General features: G+C 38.4%; 1 protein-coding gene across 5 annotated transcripts in view; it reads left to right on the top strand.

The window, feature by feature from the left end:
* LOC106134502 (rho GTPase-activating protein 21) overlaps positions 1–23424 on the top strand; it is a 335912-nt gene extending 312488 nt beyond the window's left edge. For all 5 annotated transcript variants that reach the window (XM_013334565.2, XM_060944386.1, XM_060944387.1 and 2 more), the window contains 9 exons: positions 13560–13718; positions 14007–14196; positions 15857–16068; positions 16696–16906; positions 17345–17604; positions 18160–18286; positions 18623–18857; positions 19107–19192; positions 20206–23424. In XM_013334565.2, the coding sequence (XP_013190019.1) occupies positions 13560–13718; positions 14007–14196; positions 15857–16068; positions 16696–16906; positions 17345–17604; positions 18160–18286; positions 18623–18857; positions 19107–19192; positions 20206–21116 (2391 nt within the window). In that variant the 3' untranslated portion in view covers positions 21117–23424. The remainder of the gene's footprint in view (positions 1–13559; positions 13719–14006; positions 14197–15856; positions 16069–16695; positions 16907–17344; positions 17605–18159; positions 18287–18622; positions 18858–19106; positions 19193–20205) is intronic.
* The last annotated feature ends 25 nt before the right edge of the window (positions 23425–23449 follow it).

The raw sequence follows: 23449 nt of genomic DNA, 5'->3' as shown, positions 1-23449 counted from the left end.
TCGATAACTGAGGGAAAATATTAATCGTCTGTCAGGTATCAATAGCTGTCAATATCTATAAAAATGGCAATTAAGAGGCTCACAAAAAGAAACAATTGAAGTTCGGCGAGATCTCACAAGAAAAGTACTTGAAGATATCTCGATAAGTCAATATACACATATAAAAGGAAAGGTTGGACAACTGGCCTTGAATGCGCTTGCGTTGAGGTCGTGTGTCTATGCTGCATAATGGCTGGAAGATGACAGGTGATGATAAGGCTCCTGTCAGAGGTCGAGTGGAGGATTCATGGTGATGAGCTGACACACCGGACGTGAAGCAAAGATTTTCTTGCAATATACATGAAATAAATAAAGTGAAAAGATTGCATCAAAAATTTTAAGTTATGTTTTTAATTTATCCATCGAGTAAATTTGTGTTTAATTAAAAACAATAACATAGTTAATCTCTTTTAAGGATATTCTAACATAAAACAAATAAAATGGATATAATAAAATGCTATATCCGTCCCATTATACTCGAGATCTAAAGTTATCTTCAGGAACCTGTCCCCCGTAATTACTGTCACGCCTGTCAGTAAATCGTTTTCTTTATTTCTCTTAGCACAAATAAATTGTATAGCGCAGCGTTCATTTAGTCCAATTTGGTGCATGTTTATAGCACAAGTTTTCTTTTGAATTCGAAGCGATGCATCAATCATTTTGAATCTATCCTTTTCGACGTCAATGTCTTTCTTTGTAATGAATCATTTTGAAGAATACCTTATAAATATTAAGTTCGAATTGAGCTTTCCATTGGCAAGAATCTTTGTCGACAAACAATTCGGTTTCATCGTCAACAATGCGTCAAAAATGTCCACCACCGAACATAGAGGTGTATGCGCAATTCTTTTATTAATTATCTGGCCAAATCTGGTCAGGATATGACGGCATTCAGGCGGGTGAGTGCGTGATGCGAATAGTAAATTAAATAAATGATCGAAGCCATCGGCATTCATCCTTGAGCCTCACAAGTCATCGTCAGACAAGCCCAAATATACTGATAAAAATATGCATATACTTAACTGCTATTTTTATACATTTTTATGTTTTAAATTGTAGTGTTTCTTTGATGTGTTATTTTCGTGTATATGACACAGTAGATGGGTGCATTTTTTATAAAATAAATATCAATTTTTTAAAGTTGTCTTAGATATAGAGGTCGCCCAGAGGCTCTTGAACTCATTAACTTTCAATCATATCTTTAAATAACCATTATAATTACGTTTGCTAACATTTTTGTAAATCATCGCTAAGTCTATAATTTAATGCGTAAAAATTGACTTTTATCTGTTTTATATCTTAAAATGGAATCCGTGAAGTGTAATATTGTTCATATTATCATCTACCGTGTCATAACAATCGAGATTCGATTCACGATCGATTTCATAATCACGTTTATATGCAGTTTGCATTCGAGTTTCGTTGTGGTCAGTGTTGAATTGCATTTATAATCGTCTATATAAATGGAGGGACCATTACTACCAATATCGAAACTCACATAAATATGATTCCCAATAATATTATTATTGTCAGTTTCATAACTTGTAAATGTCAAATGTAGTTCAGTTATCTAGGCGTGGCTAGTTGTCACATTTGTGATTAGATTATAATTAGCTTATTATTTGCTCTTTCTTTTCAATATATCATGAGAAAATTAAAAAGTGCAATTTTTTCAACGATATTTTGTAAGACCTCTTATGTGGATTAACGTTAATAATTATCACATAGACCTGGAAACCTTTAAAACTACTTTATATTCCGCCAATTGCCCTTTATCCCTTTCGTGCTTACAATAAACAACCTTCACATTTTATATGTCAACCTGTCGGCGGTAGTGTCCTTTGCAAACTGAGCATATAGTTTTCGAAAATTGCCTGGTATTATCTAATAATAAAACATTTGCGGTTGACTGGCATGCATATTCGTGAAAGCATGTAACTGTCATACAAAGTTGATGATTCACATCACATCAAATAGACAGACAACCACCGGAGCGTACGTGTGTTGCGACACGATCACTCGAAATTTTATAACATTTCGCAACGGGCCTCGTAAACAAAACGTCACTTATTATGCGTTTTATTCGTTCCCGCCAGATGTTACTTAACCCGTACTATTTCTGTTCTATAGTATCGCGAGTTATGTGTCTGCCATTGACCCAAAAGTTATATCGGATTAAAATTATAGATTTACCATGGTAGGGGACACTTTGGTATTGGAGCGAGGACGTCGAATTGACGGATCGGTCTTACGTTTGGCTTATTGTTAAACTTTGCAAGCGTTATTGGATTTACTTTTTCTTTTTAAATGTCTTAAAAGCTTAATAATTTAGAACACAGTTCTAAATTTGATTGTTCAATTATGCTTCCTGCTCTTAGAGTCCTTTCTATATTTGTAATTAATAACTTACCTTTTATATAAGCCTTAAAAGCGTTGTTGATTTTCATCGGCTATTAGTTACATAAGCTTTTAAGCCACAAAGCTTTCAGTATCGCCATTAGTTCACAACAAAATGCTGCATTATCCTCGGTGCATTTCCGTCGTATCTCAATCTGTATCTATTGCACATTGAGCAAGCGTCGGTCTGTCTGTCAGTGCGTTGTTCTTCCTAGAACGGATGCCGGCAATCCTGCGCAGTACGGGAAAATATGTGCCTCCTCAGGGCTACCGAGGCGGGTAGGCACGTCAACTAGTTAATTGTTGGCATTGTTATTATTCTTTCAGTCTTCTAAAACATGATATTGGCTCAGAGTTTTAGAACAAACCTTAAGACATCTTTATAATTTCTTATAATCCAGAGCTTCCGCAACTAGCCTAACATAATTTTTAACGAAAATGCCTTTGTAATTACCAACTATATCTTGTGAACATTTCAACTAGTTATTGCTTCCTTTGTAATTTTGAATCTTAAACAAAATCGCGTGAATCCACGTATAAACATCGTCGACTGCCCCTGAACAACTTTAATTATAAACTATTAGACCTGCTTGTACCATGTCGGTGTGAATGCTCGCTTTTATGACATAAACACTGTTTAATTATCCGGTATTTTAGGATTGTGGTTGCATTTTCCAGCCGCATCCCACCGTGGGAGAGTTGGAAAAAGTCACGGTATTTAGCTATGGTCTCTTGTGTAACAAAGAAAATTTACGTGATAATATTTTATGTATTGTACTTCTCATCTCATATACGAATGTTTTTTATATGTATACAAATATACTTATAATATAATCAATATATAGTAAGAGCCAACAGTATTGAAAAGACTAAAAGACCACATTCAGCTGTATGACTTGAGATGGAATTGAAACAGGTTGCCATCTTCCTGTAGGCGCAAGAAGAATTAAAATTTTGTAGCCTTTGCCTTAGTCGCTTTTTACAAAATGCGTGGCCGTCACGTTTTTATATGCTGTGATGTTTCGGGATAAAATTATATTTCTGGATCATAAAGAAATACGTTATGAACTTTACTTTAAAACAAACATACAATGATAATATTACATGGTAACCATAAAATGCAAAAGAGGAACTCTATATTCGATAAATATGTTTAATACCCGAGTTCCAAATTAAAAAATACATTGATGTGGAGTTAGATACAATAGTTCATTCAATCAAAATATCAATAAATATTATGTTATTTTTTATCAGAAGATTTTTTTACAATACAATAGAAAACGCATGAATTAAACAAGCCGTTGACACCAAAATTGAAACATTTAATATCTTTCAATGATTTGAGGATTTCGGTCAAGTACTGTCGCTGTGACCCCGGAAACGCCAAATATGGGAAATACAGATATAATACACCGGAGACTTCAATAAATAACTACCAATAACAGCTGGCGTGTCATTGTAAAGTCAGCTCGGGACAAGAATACCTAAATAGGAAACCTATTCAATTAAACTTGACCGCGATACAGCACATCAATACACCGAGAAACTGCTGCAGTGACATTAGAACCCATAACAATTTCATTTGAACCACTTACATACTTAAAATCACGTCTATATCCCTTGCGGGGTAGATAGAGCTAACAGTCTTGAAGAGACTGAAGGGCCACGTTCTCGCTGTATAGCTTAATGTTAGAATTGAGATTCAAATAGTGACAGGTTGCTGGCACATCGTCTACAAGAAGAATCCCAAGTTTATTAACCTTGCCCTTAGTAGCCTTTTATGACATCCATGGAATTGAGTGATATTATTAAAAAAATCTCAGTTACGCCATATAACTGCCGTAAAAGTATAAATTGTCATTTAAGAGTTTCCATTGACGTTGTAACACTTAATCAGTGCTGTGAAAAATGGCGGCACATTGCACAAGTAGGCGAGTATGGCATATGCAGGAATGCTTGCATGGGCTTCGTAGCTAAGCTACTGTCACGCTCGCCAAATCCCCTTGAAGACAGTTCTTTAAGTGCATCTTGCCTACGTGCAAAGCGAATATACAAGAAGAAAATGTGACAATTAAAATAATTCTGCGCGACAGTACTTATAGCTTAGTAAGGATCGATTATCTCTTATTGGTTACGTTATTTATTGTACTGAAAGCTACAAAAATCGATTTCGATTATACGATAGATTAGAGATACGAGCTTAAATTTTGTATAATGGATGTTTATTTAGCTGAAAATGTTATAAAAAAGAACCGGTAACAAAATAAAGTATCGACCTATTCATTCACACTTACATTAATAGTGACAATTGACAAGAAACTAATTGATAAGTGACGAAGCTCGTGTAAACGCGACATGCAACAATAAACAGCCGATGCAGATGCGTTTGCGACGCTGCCAGACCGAGTGTCTGCTTTCTGAGAATCAATTTGCTGCAAACAGGGTTACTGATCGTGTAGATTTCGCAGGACACATCCTGAAAAATGGATACTTACATTTGTAGGTCGATATGTGGTTCTCGGCATACTATAAATCCTTTTAAATGAATACAAACTTGTGTTTTAATATAACTATGACAACAAACAAACAATTTTTTACAATAAGTGAAATTTGTTACAAAGTCGCAAGCTCCTTAAAAAATAAATAAATACTCGTATATACGGGACAAATTACACAGATTGAGTTGGTCTCGAAGTAAGTTCGAAAAGACTTGTGTTACGAGAAACTCAACAATACTATATTTCATAATAAATACTTATATAGATAAATATTCAAGACCCAGGCCATTCGCAAATGCCGGCCAAATTCGAATCCGGGACCTCCTGTGTCACAGACAAGCGTATTACCGCTGCGCCACAGAGGCCTCCTTTACATGTGTTTATTTATTTATTTAAATTTTATTGTACAAAAGATTGACTTAATGCCGTTTGTCATTATTTCCCAGTCTACCAGCTGACCAAACAGAAAAACTTTTAGTGGGTGGTGCGATAAAGTACACATGCATATTTAAAGGTATGTAATAAATGAGGGTGTAGAATATATCGGTAAATAGTCAATTTTATTATATTCAACCAATCCAATTTCTTTTAAAATCATCAAGCTAACTTTTAAACGCATATTTCTAAAAATATAAAAATTATTCTTAGGACGATTAAATAAAAAAAGATGTGGTCGCCCTAAAGTGCAGTGATTCGATCACAGATGAGGCTAATGAGATCACTTGTTTGTATGAAAGACTTGCTGTTTCATTTGATGAGCTTTCTGGAAAGCCTTGAGGGGCGGTTAAAGCCCTGTTTTGTTTTGTCTTTGGTCAAGTTGTTCATTTAGGCCGGAGACGTTCTAAGAACGATAAATCTTTACAAATACAAGTTAAGTTGCGATCTGCGAGGCCGGTTTAACGTTTCTGATAATCCGAATTTCTTGTAATCGGAAGTTTACTTTGTAGGATAAGTTTTTAAAATAGAATTACAAATTATAGACGTGGTCTTGTATGTTTTCCAATTAAGTAAGATATATATAGGAGAATATTTACTTAATCACCATAAATTGAAACTAACGGTAAAGATGGTAAAAAAATGGTGGAAAAAAAAATAAAAAGTATGTCAAAAATACCTACGGTTTGCTGTAAACGAATGAAAACATTTATTTAAAAAAACCGAGTGGCTCACATACAAGTATAAGAGATATATGTGTGCTATATAGCAACAGAGACCAGTTACATCTCGGCTGTAATGTATACAAAAGGACACCAATTTACAATACTCGTAATAGCTCTGTGGTTACAGTACCCAAAAGTTTCAAAAATGTATTCTCGTTGATATAAGCTCCAATAGGTTTCCCATTTCTAAACAACCTTAGTTGTCGACGTCCATACAAAATAGGCAGATAATCCTGCGATCGCTTGTCAATGCGCATACGCACGTTGCAATTCACGTCCGCCCGCAACTGCCGGGGTCGACGACCCGCCCGTAGACAACGCACTTGGAAATAGATAAAATCGCTGGAAATGCTGCAAGAGTTTCTTTGAAGTACCTACTCACCTACAACTGAAGTGTAGGTGTATTAAAATTCTTTTGCAATTCGTACACTAAAACACGATGTTATGATTTCAATAATATATTTGAGAAAGCATAACCGGAACGTTATGCGTAAGCATGAAAATTGTAACATATTTGTTGTAACTTTTATTCTATTTTACTATTTATTTGTACCAGAGTACATATAAAGAATTTAAATTAAATTTAATAAATACTATCTCATTTTTGTTATTTTTACTCAATAAACCGGCAAAGAAATGAATCTCAAAAAAGAGCTAAAATATATTAACCGTATTTCGATATCCTGACAACAGATGTATGTCTGTCACCTACTGTCAAAATTGCTGATGGATTTCTGGCAACATGCAACAATTTTAAACAGGGCAATTAAGAATAGCATATTTTCTTTGCAATTCTAGCGGAATGTAACGACTGATTTTAAAGGCTGAAATATAATCCCAAGGGCTATATTAAAAATTCCAATTTCAAGCGTAACTGACATGAAGATTGCCTTATAATCGATGGACTTAAACCGAGCAAAGCATCTACAAGGTGTCACCAACACCTACAGTCGCAGCCGTTTATAAAAAAATACCTCTATATACATAAATAAAATAAAAAAAGATTAATAACGTCATCGCTTACGCAAGTCTTAGCTAAGAAATCAGTCATGTCACGCGACTTTCGCAAAGACCTAACAATGCACCCACATGGCTCTTCCAGACTCTCTGTTTCCGTGTTAGCTCTTATTTCAATGGCGAGTGGGACGTTGCCAATTATTGTTTACTTTCTACGGCTAATTGCATATTTAGTATGTACCAATACGCCCTGTGATTCAGACTGTATCGAATTACTTAAACCGATATGTGAATCATTGTCCCCGCCCACGTCGAATGAAATGGATCTTGCAAGTTGTAGTGGATTCGATTCATGTTACAAAATCATGTAATCGATTATACATATACCTTTCGAATGACGCTTCCTAATCGAATTGAGTACGTATTTTTTTTCTTCAAGAGGTTTCTTTATTACTTTTTACTTTCGTTCACTGCTATAAGGGGTTAATTCTCCAAAATCACCGATACATCTATTATCGCCGTATGATCATTTACAACTGCAGAATCACCTTTTCTATTCTTAATTATTTTTAAAGTTATTGTCCTTATATAAATTTGTTGATTCGACCTTAGAAGTTTAAATCTAACTACGATGGACGTTCTCCCTCGTCAGCTTCTTATATAATTACAAAATGCGTCATTTTGTGCTTAACGTGCTTGAGCTTTGTATGAAGACGTGTAACAATATGTTTTTTTTAAATAAATAAATCTTTATTTGATAAAATTACACGTACAGCTGTGCTACAGACTTCAGACTATAGACAGATATTAAAGAACCCATTAAGGTAACATAACATCACTCATCGTTTCTGCGCCATTGGTTTAGAACACGGTACTTCGCGCCGCTTAGCTGCTTTTCGGGGTCGTCTTCATACAGTAGCCATGGTGTTAGGAAATCTGACAGTAATGGCTTACTTACACATTGAATGATAATTATGTAAATACTAAATAAAACTCGTCCGGTACTAAGTAAGCGAGGAGTAACTGGCAACGCAGATGAAACTTCTGGTCATCTGAAAGTTAAAATTGGGAATTTATATTCCTTGGAGACTTATATATTTCTTGGAGAGTGTAAGAACGTACAAAATTAAAATCAATATTTATTCTTTTTCAAAAAAAAAACAAAATCACATGTAAAAAAAATCATAGTAGGTACATCTGAGAGATTTTTCTAAACTTGCTTTTTTTCAAACTATAGATTTTGGTAAGTCCAATCAAACCATGGGGCTTGAAACTAGATTATTAAATTTTATGATAGCATAAGTTTCTTGTAGTTATTTTTCATTTTGACTGCTAGTTCTTATTATTGATAGATGAGGAACTAACTGCAGACACGCAGAGGCAAATTATTAATCGATGCAAATAAGTTTCCGATATATGCAACATTCAAGTACAATGCAACTTCAACAGGTGCCTTCTTAATGTGTTTTCACATGTTTTTGTTATTCTAATAAAGAGTTTTACATTCGCTGCAAAAATATAGAGTACATTAAACAGAATACAACTGTAATATTCCTATTAAATAACGATACGAAAACATTTCTGTTGGTGACCTGTAAACATTACACAATTGTTTACATATAAAAATTGCAATGAGAACATCGTATCACCCAATTTACTATTACGGTTACTCCAGATAACATGCTGCTTTGAACAGACCCGCTATCTACTTTAATTGTTATTAGGTTAAGACATATATAACTTACATACATATAGTCACGGTTATATCCCTTGCAGGGTAGGCAGAGTCAATAGTCTCAAAAAGACTAAAATGCCGCGTTCATCTGTATGATTTCACGATAGAATTGAAATAGTGACAGGTTGCTAACCTATGGCCTACAAGAGGAATCCCAAGTTTGTAAGCTTATCCCTTAGTCGCCTTTAACGACATCCATGGATAAGATATTATAGAGTGGATTATATTATAGAGTGGTTCCATCCAAACGTGCCGGAAAGCACACGGCATAACTTATTATTAAAAAAATATTAAAAAAAAAATACTGTTCCCATGATGGTCCTATAGAAAATCAAATTTATCGATACAATAAATTCTAAGATGCACGTTCCTTGTTCCCGCAGCCCCATAACAATCGTCTGACCCAATTTCCCATTTGCCATCTTACGTCAATCCGCCAGCACCCCCATACATATCACATGTAATTCATCATCCACACCTCGTATAAATAGCCGAATAGCTTGTAAAATATGTATAACCTGACCTAATTATGAGTGACGTCCGTGTGACGTAACGGGATGAGATCAGTGCCCTGGATTCGGTTATACTTAATCTGATAATTTATGGGTTACATAATACCGTATCATAATTCATTGATCTTGAAATAGTCTGCCGTGTTCTTTGCAATGAGCAGTTATACTCGTACGCAACATTAGTTCTGCGTGGTTATAAATACAGTGTTATTATAACGGCACGATCAAGTTCTTGAACATAATTGTATGGTTGTGTCAATAACGAGCTGTAAGTAGCCTGTAATGAACATGATACATGTTAATTAAATAATGAAAACCTGACACTTACAGCCACTGTATTTTCAACAGTCGCTTGTTTTTAAAATTTCGTCTTTAGACAACTGCCCAAGTTCCTCTTACGTTTGCGTGCGTTTAGACATCTTCTTCAGACTTATTTTTGCAGTATTAAGTAGAAAAAAAGAAAATACTTAAAAATTATATAAAGCCTTCCTTGTGCCTCAGAATATAATCTTATAAAATCTTAATCGTAATGTATTCAACGATTCAATCTCGCTATTGATAAAATATAATATCTACTGATCGTGTTGAAATAATAAATATCGGTGAAGAATAACTTTGACCGAGTTTTCGTGAGCCCCAGTACTAAAAAGTCATTTGAACTTCCGTAAGCCCACACCACCTTTCGACATCTATAACGTAACTAAATCATTACATTACCCAAATACTACAATGACTATGCCGACAGCTTCTGCATTGAAAAGTTGAGTCATTCTCATTGTTTATTCCCCCCTTAGTCCAAGTAGGCGCTTTCATACAACATTATTAGATTTGAATATTACATAAGAATACAAATGTTACGTAGAAAATATCGGAAGAATAGCAGTCAACATCAATCATGTATCGAAATCGTAATTATGGTCAGAGATCTATTATCTGTGTCAAGCTTCTGTTATCTCATGAATTCGTGTCACTTTCTGAATTATAATTAATGATGAAAAGGTACTTTTATATTGTGTATTTAAAATAAAAATGCACATTAACGTAAGTGATCGATGACGCTGCTCATTGAATTTGCGAAACTAAATTCGATGTTAACAGAATGCTCTTAGTTGCTGTTAAAATTAAAACTAGTCAAGATCAAGATATCAATGTCGCTACAGGAAACGGAAAGGCTGTCACCGTTTTAATCTCTCAATCCTTCCTCATCTTCGACGATATTATAATTGGCGATGACAGAAGAAATAAGCTGTAGAACTAGATACTTCAAAAGCATAGATGTTCCAAGAATCTTTTGGCGTAGTATCTGAGATCTACGTCAATGTAGTGAAGACCTCGCGGTCAGTAGCCGATGTCTCTGTGGCTATAAATCATGATCTGAAAATAATTTGTCGGCGCAACCCTGGCGCACAAAGCATGAAGGAAAAGTATGACGAATTCGGATTACACGCGGCTACCTCAAACGCAATTGCGGACCTAGTTTATCAGCTCGTAAATTATGTTACAACGGTATCTTTGATGCACAACGTTATCCTATGATAGATGGAATAATGTTCGTGGTTGAGGGCGACAGATATTAATTTCTTTAATTTTTTGCTTGAACGATCCACTTTGCATTAATGGATTTTATGTTGTCGTTTAAGCAAGGAGTATTTCCTTGTATAAATATATTTTTTTTTAATTTCCTACGGCGAAGTCAGTCATCATAAAATTATAGTTATCCTTAATATTTTCGCCTTTATTATAGTGTTATTATTTCAACTCATTTCCTTGTGTTAAGATCGCGTTATTGCATTTGAAATCCAAGTTAGGTATTAAGTTCAAGTAGCTTTTTCTATTTTGTTTTAAGCCTCGACATTTACTAATTATAACGTTTTAAAAGTCACTACTTATTGTATGCAGTTAGTCGTTCGGAAAACACTTCAATAACTGAACCGTGAAAACGATTTGGCAGACGCCGCGGAGTCTGCGCGGGAGCACTTTCTCTGCCGACGCACATCGACACCCAAACTTGTCACAGTCTTACAGACGCGCGCGCCGCCCGCCCGTCTCAGCCGTGCTTCACAAAAATTCATAATTTGATAATGAATCATTTACTTTCATGGAATTGAAAATTAACTCTCTCGCAACGGTCTTGATATTTCGGAAGTTTGTTGATAGGACGATGCCCTCCAGTGCTAAGTTTATTGGAAGCATGAGGATTGTTTGAGTGCATTTGTGAGTGGTGTCAACAATGACAATGAGCAAGACGAATAGTGTCCACGTGTGACGCCGGCCGCCGGTGGACTCCCGCCAAGACATGACGCTCTGGTACACAGATTTATTGGTGAGGCTATGTCCGATTAAATGTTTTATGTTTCTTGAAACTGATGATTTTCATTATTACAATGTCTTTGTTCGTCTTGTATATTGTAAACATCATCAACACCTTCAGATCTGAGAAAAAAGTTACTTTGAGAAAGTAAAAAAGTTAGGCTTTTCAAATCGATTTTCTGTATTCTTTTTAGGACTTCAAATTCTTAAAAGAATAACATTGAACGATATGACATGGCGCACTAACACAGTTACATAGAGTCTTGAGAATGTGACTAATGGTGATAAAGTTTTACACGACAGAATTTCTTTCACACTTTAATCGTAAATTTTGCTAGTACTTTTTTTAACAATAGCATCCATTCAGTTTTGTACTGTTTCATTGTGACATTGGCCTTTCTTGATTATATCTCAATACACCAATTAATTTATTGGTTTTGTGTTCATGTCCAGACATTGTTAAACGCTATTACGGAGAGCAATTCGCGTTGTTGGCGACGCGAGGGCGTCACAACACGCCTCTCATTGCAAGGCATTACCAATTGACCCACAAGCAATATGTTATTACCTACGTTAGAAGCCGCTACCCAGTTATTCATCGGGTCAATTACTGCATCGATAGTTTCGAATTTCTTTCGTTTACTTTCTAAATAATCGTCCGTATCATCAGCTCTAATTCCATAACAAGCCGCCTGCTTCATTGCTAATTGTTAGTTAGCATATTTCCTGTGCGCGATGTCTATTACGTCAGCGTGCCACTTTTTAAGACCGTTGACCCTCTAATTGCATTTGATGTGAATAGGTTGCGATCGTGAAATGTTGTCACCCGTCAAAGAGACGGGTTTTTCGGTGTTGCTTAAACGTAAAGTAGGAAGTGGGTCAGCGGTATACTGGTTAATTTTAGCTCAATTGTAAGAAATGTTTGTTAAGCACTCACAGATTGTATGAGAGATTAGACTCGTTTCGTTCGGAATCGGAAGTCGGGTTGAGAAGCGTGAACCGTGACGATGTGGCAAGCTGCGGAAGCGTGCGGAAGACCGCGATTGCACTTTCGATTTCCTGCAGTAAATAGGTACGCTACAGCTGCAGGCTGGATCATCCGTACCCACACAAGGCCTCGTTCACTTGACGTAGGATGTGGGTGTGATTACTCGATCTCATCACTGATATGGCGTTTTATATTTGTTGTACAAGATCGCAATATTCCAAACTAATATTATACATTTCCTACTAGTCTACTAACATCTTTTAAGCATAATAATTAAAGAACTTTTTGAAATGTTTAATTTCAAACTAACTTATTTAAACAAAGCCTTTCAAAATTTCAAGAGAAACATCCTAATGTAACACAAAGAAAGTGCTAACTTTAACATCGTTTCGGCTAAACTCCGCCTGTAACCCAGTTTGTTTGATTAATGCCGTCTTCGCACATAATGGCGTTTGAAAAATTATAACACGGGCACTTGTCTGATTCATGCCTGCTTTAGAGAGGTATAATACCTATAATTAGGGGGTGAAAGTAAATCCGTGTTGTCACTAGATCGGTTCACACGATTTGTTTTGGGTTTTGCCGATAATTGCTGTAATTCGCAGTGGGTTCATCAGGTTTCAATGTCGGCGCCGGCTAGCGAAAGCGTCACAGTTTTCTTTACAATTATGCTGTGCCACGCCATTGAACTCGTTTCATGTTTTTAAATATTTAAACTTCACTTTTACTCGTTTAGTAATGTTATTGCAAATGGATATATAATTATTTTTCGAAACAACGAAAGACAACTTTCGACCTTCACCATAATTATAATGGCGGCTCATAAAAGACGACATCTTAGAGAGCAATGAAGTAACCAGTATCGTTAAAATTTTTGAATCAGTTTATATAGCAAAAAAATATAACCGGCAATATTTGTCATCACTTTAGATCTTTCTAATCATACAATTCTGTTTGTTACAGAGCCCCGGCGCGGTGAGCGGGTCGGCGACGGAGGTCCAGAGCGGCTCGCGGGACGCCCTGGACGTGCGCCACTCGCTGGCCGTGGTGCTGGCTGACGACTACACCAAGAGGAAGCACGTGGTCAGGGTCACCACCGCTACTGACGAGTTCTTGCTGCAGGTGAGTGACACAGAAAGAAGAAATGTTTTTAGCTTTTTACTTTACTTATAAATAAATATAAGTATTTCTATAATATGAAATGAAATATTGAATTATTTGTTACTACGTTTGCCTCTATTACTACTACTACTACTATTACTAAAGTTGTTCTAGTTCGATTCCTGGTCAAAATTTACTTCTAATTATGGTGTGTTAAGGTGTGTTCACGTCTTTGATGCAGAATCGCATAACACAAACAAATCTCTAAATAAATTACCTGAATGATTAATGAATAACATTATTTCACAGGCGGACGGAGCAGCAGACGCACAAAGATGGCTAGCCGCTCTTAGACGGCACACGGCGGAGCCCCCGCCGGCAGATACTGCGCCAGCGCAGCAAACCCCCGCCCCCGCTACCCCTGCATCTTCTGCGGATTGCCCCTCGCCTCTGCCGCCACAACGCAGCAAGAAAATTGGCAGGAACAGGTCTCCTACTGGTAAGTGCTCACTCTCTACTAAATGACTTATCCCCCGGTTGGTCCCCGGCTCGTCTGGCATCCCTTTGTTTTTGACGCTATAGCGTAGCAAGAAGTTAGGACTGCACAGGTCAGGTATTGGTAAGGACTCAATGTCTCCTCAAGGTCCTCCTCCTTTTTCTCAGCCATGAAATCCTCTGTTGCTTTCCTAGCAGAAATCAATCACCTGAGCCGCGCACTTCTATGATTCAGCTGATATAATATGAAAGTTGGTGGAGCCACGAGTGGTTTGTTGCTCTTTCACGCAAAATCTTCTGAATGGAATAATAAGGCGGAATTTAGTACACGGGTAGAATAAAACCAGAAATAACCCATAGGGTACTTTTATCCCGTAATTTCTAAAGGAAGCCCCTGGAGCGCAGTTAGTTTAAATATCGAATGATTGCGGTACGCCCTGATGCTTCAAAATGGAGGTACTTTTCTATCGCTGCACCATAATATGAATGAGACAAACATATCATCCTATTCAAGCTTAGAAGGGTACATGTTTTCGTAACAATCGAACAGTGATTTACAAAAGTAATGACCATTTTCGACTGAACGCAAATGAGCACAATAAACATGAGATGAGAGTAAAAGTAGAAAGTTAGGCATAGACCGCAAATCGGTTGAAATTGATGTAATGATCGTTGATGCACACGCAATTGAAACCCTAAAGAATAATGACTAGATTCTTCAAAATGTCTTCTATAGTCTATGCAACGCGCCGCAGTTTTAAACAATGTTAAAGACTTTATTTCCGTTACAATTTTTAAAACGCCATTCATATTTATTCATACAATCTTTTAGTGAAATTTCTCCTCTGGTTTCGATGTCAGTTACCTTTTCTTTTATGAAAAAAGAACCACTTAATAGGACGTCTAGGACTATAAAGAGATGTGGATGAAACAATGGAGAAATTGATAATTGTCACGTCTCACGACCAGCAGAAATATACATGCATGTGTACATAAACTTCAAATCTATTGTTAAATGCACGCTCAGTGGAATATTTGGCAAATTCTCGCTTGTTAGACGTTTGCCAAAGGGGATCTTCCATTGTATCCTCTAGACTCTGAAACATGACCTTTTGTTTAGATCACAATGAATAACAAAAATACAAAGATACCGTGCTGTAAATTACTCAGAATCCCTGCGTCTATTTCTGTATGGCGCCCTTGTACAGCTTTAAGTACAATAAACTAATTTATTAAGCGGCTTATTGTTTTGATACAGTTAATTGCTACCAAAAATTTTATAATTCTACTTTATTTATAACAAGTAAACTCTCTGGGGTTCAAGAGCATCTTTGGGCTCGATTATTACGTGTATGCCAACAATCTTTTCCTAAACAAAGTATGAAATTGTAAATTGTGTGTAGCAAACCAAATAAATGAATTATCTATCTATTTATCTAAAGTCTGGTTTATTATTTTGCAGATTACTTTTTACTTCAAATCAGGTTTTTCAATGTAGACAGACACCATGTTTTTCGCGGATAACCTAATAAACCAATTTTTTATAACCAAAAATATAAGATAGTCCGATAAGGTTGATAATTAAATTCAAAAATTTTTCCTCAAAAACGTAAACCATTTTATCAAATTTATACTAAAAATGGCAACATTATCTTCTTCCCCAGGTCCCCCCACCCCGACCTTGCCATCGTCTCCCAAGAACAAGACGTGGAAGGGTCGTATGGCGAAGCAACTCCGGCGCATGCACCCCGGCACTACCGCGGCGGCGCCCCCGGCGGCCACGGGCTGGCTCGGCGCCCCTCTGGAGCGGTGCCCGACCGACCCAGACCATCCACTCGTGCCTAAAGCGGTCACCCTGCCTGCTAATGCTGTGGAGGTGAGACTTTACTAGCGTAAGCACACGACTTCGTTCGTATGCGAAAGTTTAGCCCCGTTTTGGGAAGGAACACTCAGGAAGTCAGCAATATTGATTTAACCTATTTCAAATCTCCCAAGAATTAATTGATTCCGTTAATGTTTCAAGGCTTTAAATAATTTTGCAATATGTGAAAATGTATATCTATAGTTATGCTTATATAAAATTATCCTTGTGTCGGCATTTTAGTGCGTTCCCGCTGACATTCTCCATAGCGTTGTTGCTTCAGAACCCGAGGTCTACATACCTAAGTAACTCGACGAGGTTACTGCTTTTTCACAGACCAATTGTCATCTGATTTCCGCATCTTAAGGACTAGACAGAACCAACATACATATATATCATCACGTCTATATCCCTTGTGGGGTAGACAGAGCCAATAGTCTTGAAAAGACTGAAAGGCCACGTTCAGCTGTTTAGCTTAATGATAGAATTGAGATTCTAATAGTGACAGGTTGCTAGCCCATCGCCTTAAAGAAGAATCCCAAGTTTATAAGCCCTTAGTCGCCTTTTACGACATCCATGGAAATGAGACGGAGAATAAATTTTACCCTTGTACGAATAATAAATTTTATTTCAATTTGACAGACAAACGGCCTCCGCACCGTGGGCGTGTACCGCGTGCCGGGCAACGCGGCCGGCGTGGCGGCGCTGGCCGGCGCCCTGGACCGCGGCGAGCCCCCGCCGGCCGGCGACCCGCGCTGGGCGGACGTCCACGTCGCCTCCAGCTTGCTCAAGGCGTACCTGAGGCGGCTACCGGACCCGCTGCTCACAGCTGAGCTCTATCCCGCGTTTATAGGTGAGTATCCGGCTTAGAGTGAGTAGGACCAAATGATTTGTGATAATACTTCAGTAAAATTTCTCAATTCAGACGACTACCCGACCCGCTCCTTACGGCTAAACTGTAAGCGTTTACATTGGCTACAATCCGGCTCGAAGGACCAAATGAGAACACACATAAGTTGCACATACAGACATACATAAAATCACGCCTCTTTCCCGGAGGGGTAGGCAGAGACTACCTCTTTCCACTTGCCACGATCTCTGCATACTTCCTTCGCTTCATCCACATTCATAACTCTCTTCATGCAAGCTCGGCGGTTTCGGGTACTTTTGACCTGACTCTTTACCAGGACGTCCTTGTTGAATATTAAGTTTCACATAAAAGGCACATAACTTGTCGCAAAATGACTATAGCTTGTTAGACTTAATATTAAATAAAAGAGTCTTGTTCCAGCCGCGGATCGGTCCCCCGAAAGGGCGCGGGAGCTCCGACGCCTCGTCCACGCCTTGCCCGAGGCCCACTTCGAAACACTCAAGTACCTGATCCAACACCTGCGGAAGGTCGTCGCCCACTCCTCGTACAACAAGATGGAGGCGAGAAACCTGGCTATTGTGTTCGGCCCGACGCTGGTCCGAGCAGCCAGCGATGACATGCTGGCTATGGTCAATGATATGTCGAGCCAATGCCGCATCATCGAGTCCTTCCTTAATCATGTAAGTTTGTAAATTATCTTACTTAATCCAACACCTGAGGAAAGTCATCGCCCACTTATACGACAACATGAAAACGAGAAACCTGGCAATTGTCTTTGCCATAACCTAAGCAGCTTCCGAGCAGCATGCGATGATATGCTATAAATCATGTAAGCTTTTGAAATATTTGCGCTCTTACTAATGAATTTAGATCTTCATATGATCGACATTTGGTCCAACAACTTTATCAGATACGTCGCTCATTCCTTAATATGCTAGCGAGGCTGAATGATATGACGAACTAAAGCTGGATTCTTGGTTAGTTCTTTAATCATGTACCTAAGTCTTTTTGAAATGTGTGAGAGAGGTAGCGTAGCAAGGTATCCAAAAAGATCATGATGAAAACCAGCAAATGCTTTTAAAGCGATCGATTCAATGGGCAAAATAAAAAAACGCACTCGAATCTTCAGTCACTTTGCGCGATGAAACCTCTGCAAAAAAGGCTATATTCCGGCCCCATGGACTTATCGTTTCAATGACAATAGTTATCTTAACTGTGATTATGTGTTGTTGCAGTACACATGGTATTTCTCCGAGGAGGAAGGCACCCCGCCGGCCGAGCCGCCGCTCGCCAGCGACGAGCTCACGCCTGCGCCCGCGCCGTCGAGGGACCTGCTCATACACAATGTCAAGAAGATTGAAAGTAAGTTACAAGACATAATTCGAAATTGTATGGTTTGAAATGAGCTAAGTGAGGATATAATAGTTTTAGCAAGTCTATTCGGAGATGAGCTAATTATTTGATATTTTAAGGAAATAACTCATTTATAGATGTGTGACTGCCTCATTATTGTTGTTCACACCTATATGCTCCTGTGAAAAGCTCAACTGTAGTGTAATTATCTTAGCTTCCCTTTCCTGGATCATGGACATAAGCAGCTTGGTTCTCCCTAAATAAGGTATTTTCGGGACTAAACGCTAGGATGATTAAAATGGTTATTTACGATAAAACTAAAAAACATTTTCCTTTATTTCCCAGGCAAAGACGTAACAACCCGAGACATCGTCTCGTCAATAATATCAGCGGCCAACCGCAAGATCCAGCGCAAGCCGCGCTCCAAACCCGACAAGAAGTGGGAGGCGAGAAACGAAGCCTCCCCTCCGAGTAGTCCACCGCGGTCCCCGCTCACTTCGCCGCCTGCGCACCTCACGACGGCATTAGCGGACTATGACGGCTTGCCAAGGGATAAACCGAGACACCAACAGATTAACAAGTTAGTATTTCTTTGAAACAGAAAGCTGTAAGTACGACACGCAGCGAAGGTAAAAAAAAAGTGGATCGTAAGTGCTGACTCAGTGCTAGTGACTGACTATCGCTACAACTTCTTGACTCAGCCTTGCTGTAGTCAGCGGAATCAATACATTCGGCTTGTTTTATATTTCCGTTCTTAAAAGTGTTAAAAAATATAATGATATGATGACTCATAACGCTGCTCCATATTAAATGTTAAATTTATTTCTAGAATTGATATGGGAGGCGATCCTTCGATGAGGCTGGGCCGCGACCGACAAGAGCTCCTGCGCCACGCATTCGAACATTACATTGATGGTAAGTTGTTCTGTCATTTTTATTAGATTTGTGATAAATTAAATCTTTAAAAATCCATTGTAATATTTTCAGAATTCCTAAAAATGCCCTCCCAACAAAATAAGAATCATTATTCTATTATTTCCTTAGGCATTGTTTAGAAATACCTAGGCCCTAATCGCCTACGTCAACTAACCAAGACTTTAATTATTTTACATTTTTGAAGAAAGTTCTATTACTATGTATAAAGTTTAAGTTTATATTTTTAGTCCCAATTTTGATATTATTCTGCCGACACTTTATGTGACCTTTACTATTTTTGGAGTATCTTGGCATATAGGAGATTGACGTAGGACATGTGCGGTCTTGAAAAAGCAAAATGTGTAAATAGATTTACTATTTCCAATAGGGTTCCAGTACTGAGGTCAGAGCGTAGACGGCAATCCCTTTCTTTTCACAATAAAGGTATAGGAATGCGAGAGTTTGCAAGTGTGCGCGTGTATGGCAGCGAAAGATGGCTTTATTTGTTTTCATGTTTACTGTTTTAATTGTTCTAACTTGGATTTAGATTAACAGTTTATTCGTAGATAATATTAAGTTTTGTCTTAATAAAGTAATTTGACTATTCGATGTTGTTTAAAACTCATCTAGTCTCATTGTAAGCTTTGATTCAATTATACGACGACCTTAAATAAAATATTTGTAAATTTGCACGTATCACAGAAATTAAACATCTATATTTAAAATAGACCGTTACTAAAAAAATTTCAAAAATAACACATATTTGAAAAAAGTTAGACAATTATAAACGGATGTAAACAAATACAGCCGGTCTGAACTAACGCTTTGTCGCGGCCGCTGACAGCACGGCTTTGCTCGTGCATCGTCTCAGGTTCGACGCTACCACATCTTATGTACATACAATCATTCATTCACCGTCACCTAACGGCGCAGATATGTCTAACATGCTTTACGTATTCGTGTGTACCGTCTGCACATCGCACGCCTGTACTAATCACAATCGTTTGTTATAGGAACCGGCGACTTGGTTTCGTCTCTGACGAGCACGTTCGACCAAAAACTGCGCACGCTCAACAACGCGTCGCCGCTGGACGACGGCAGCATCCCGTACGCGGACGAGGGTCCGGACGAGGACGGCAAGTCGGGCGGCAGCTCGCCGTCCTCGGCCAGCGCCAGCCCGGGCGCGGCGGCGCGCGCGCTGGAGCTGAAGGCGGCGTGGCTGGCGCGCGACCTGCGGCTGTCGTCCTCCAGCAGCAACGACGACGAGCGCGCCTGGCCGCGCCGCCGCGACGACGCCGACGACTCCGAGAAAGAGAACTGCATCATTCCAAAAAAGACTAGTCACGACGAGGCGCGCACCGACGACGAGAAGGACGTCGACACGCGCTCGCAGACCTCGAGCGGCGGCACGCTGCCCGACAACGACAAGACCATCGAGAGGGTGCTGTACCCGGCCTACAACGGCCTGCGCTCCTCCAACGCGGACAGCGGCAAGCGGAACAGCGCGGCGCTCGAGCACGAGAGCGGCGGCAAGGAGAAGGACGACGAGGTCGACTGCGTCAAGCTGAAGCGGTCCGAGTCTCTGAACAGGGAGTCCGAGAGGAGCGAGGCGAGAGTGCTGCGCTCGGAGAGCCTCAACTGCCGCGTGGAGCGCCTGCAACGCTCGGAGTCGCTGAGCAAGGGCGAGCGGCTCAGCAAGCTGGAGAAGGGCGAGTGGAACGTGGTGCGGCGGCGGGAGGGCGGCGCGTGGCGCTCCACCAAGCTGAAGCGCAAGAACGGCATGCCGGAGCGCGGCATCAAGCGGCGGCACACGGTGGGCGGCACCAAGGACTTCGACAAGGACGGCTGGAGCGCGCGCCACACGCGCACGTCGTCGCCCGACCTGCGCGCGCCCGCGCCGCTGCCGCTCGAGTCGCACGTGTGACCTCGCGCGGCGTGGAGGGACCGCTCATGCTGATTCGCAGTAAACTCTCCGTGAGTTCCGCGACATCAACGCAAAATCGGTAACATTTGAAATGTTTGTAAATGAGTATGCTAAGGATGTTTTATTATTATCAATTTAAGCACCTACCAGTTTATTTCGTGGAATTCAGGAAAGTTTAGTAGAATTTAAGAATAAAGGCATTTACGGATGAACCAGGCTGTCTCTCGGCACCGTGCCGCTACATTTGAGAGCTAGATCCCGCATTTTAAGGAAGAGTACACTCCTCTTTAGTTTTGAACCTAATAGGTGCCTATTTACTCGGCTGGTGCTGTTTTGATAAAGTTTTCTTTTGTGCTACGACGAATGTTATAAATTATACTTGCAATTTACCGAACAATCAGTTGTTGTAACTTTAATTCTCTCATAAATAAATAAGTCTGATTTGCATCACCCAGATTTAACAGCGTCACTACTAACAGTTGGACACTTTCACTAAGAGAGGCTATCATTAATTTGTTTCAATTTTAATGGACTGAATAGATTAGGTCATATATATTAAACTACTTATAACAACAATATTATAAATACTCAAAGTCATTAAGTCAGTAGAGCACGTCGAGGATTTAAAATTCCTTTCTTATTTCGACACTAAAACGCCCCATTTCAAGTTTAACGATGTAGAATTACGGTAATTATATTATTATGTATGATGAATTGAAAATAACTTGGACAGTGCAATACATGTGATCGAATAATATGAGATGTTTGTAATGTATTGTGAACAAACATCGGTGCAAGCCTTACGGACTTAGCTCACTAAACAATGCCAAAGAATGAAGAAATGTCAGATCAGGAGACGTGCTAGAGAACGAACGGAGGTGACCGAATGAAAGGCAGGATGAACTCTCAACGAACTACATCATATCAAGGACAAGCACTTGAACTGTAAAGCTTCGTACACAAGGTACCTTTATGATTCGTTTCACAGTCTACTTCGAGTAGAATAACTCCCCGTGTAGGTATACGAACTACTTTTGACGGAGTTTCAGTGGAACTTATTGAAGTGCAAAATTTAATGCATAATATAGTTAATTAGTGCTATTCGTATGTAGATAGAACCTACAGATAATAAATTTTATTAAGATATACCTGTAGGACTTTAGTTAAGTGAAATATACCCACAAACGTGGATAATGACCAGACTATTAAAACACCACTTTACTTATAAGGTTATAATGTAGGAATTTAACGTAGATTGACATTAAAATTTCTTAATAGTTATTGATGAGAAAAATATGAACATTTAATGCATACATCACCTACTTGCCTTTGCAATAGATTTAGCTGATTCGAGTATTATTCGCAATTTCAACTAATAGAAACGCTATGTATTAAAGTTACCTTATATTTTGTCTCCTTCTTTTATATGTTTATTGATAAAATATGAATTGAAATGTTTTAGTAATGCGAGTCGCCATGAACTAATACTTGCTTGTGAAGGCTCGACTATTTCGGGAAACGACTGTAAATATAAACGCAATAGTTGAGCTTAATGGTAATTACGTCATTGGTGTTGTATTAGAATAATGATTTGGATATATTTAATCAGTAGCGTCTACATTGCAACTAACTGACGTTAACACTACATTACAGTGATAATAATAAAAGTGATCCCCTAGCTTTGTAAAAACTGTACATTTCTTTTAAGATTAATTTATATTGAATTTGTTATTGTAGCTTTGTTGAATGCAATTATTTTTTGTTTTGTTTATCAAAGAGAAGTATTTTAGGCTAAATTCAATTGTTATTTATTTGCGAAAGCTATAAAATGTGATTTGGCACAATTTCTTTATTTTTAAAGCTTAATTATTATTCTTGTAAATATTTCTTCACCTAAATAATGTTTGAATTTCGTTCTTTAACTTTTTTTAAAATTTTATACCATCCTTACGTTAAGACGATCTCAAGTTTGTTGAATGTTTGCAAAGCGTTCCTTTATAAAGATTTATTTGTAAATATATCATTTAGTGTAGGAAGTGAATTTAATGATTTTACAAGATCGTATGTAACCGGTAGGCAACTAGCGAGCGCGTTGGCGCCATTTCATATAAAAGACATGTCGCTTAAGAGAACTCTACGAGTGTCTGCTAGCAAGAGATTGTATTCAATTATCTATTCATGTTCTTCGTGTAATCTGCTATCGAATTGAAATAACCACCTTAAAGACATTTGAGAATGTACTCAGATTCTCGGTACTTGTCATTGTGTATATTTTGGAGCAATGAAATAAAAATATTGAATCAATTTACTCACTAGTTTCATTTTATATTTTT

The sequence above is a fragment of the Amyelois transitella genome, chromosome 5, assembly GCF_032362555.1.
Source record: "Amyelois transitella isolate CPQ chromosome 5, ilAmyTran1.1, whole genome shotgun sequence".
Lineage (NCBI taxonomy): Eukaryota > Metazoa > Arthropoda > Insecta > Lepidoptera > Pyralidae > Amyelois > Amyelois transitella.
This window is presented reverse-complemented; position numbering and strand designations above follow the sequence as displayed.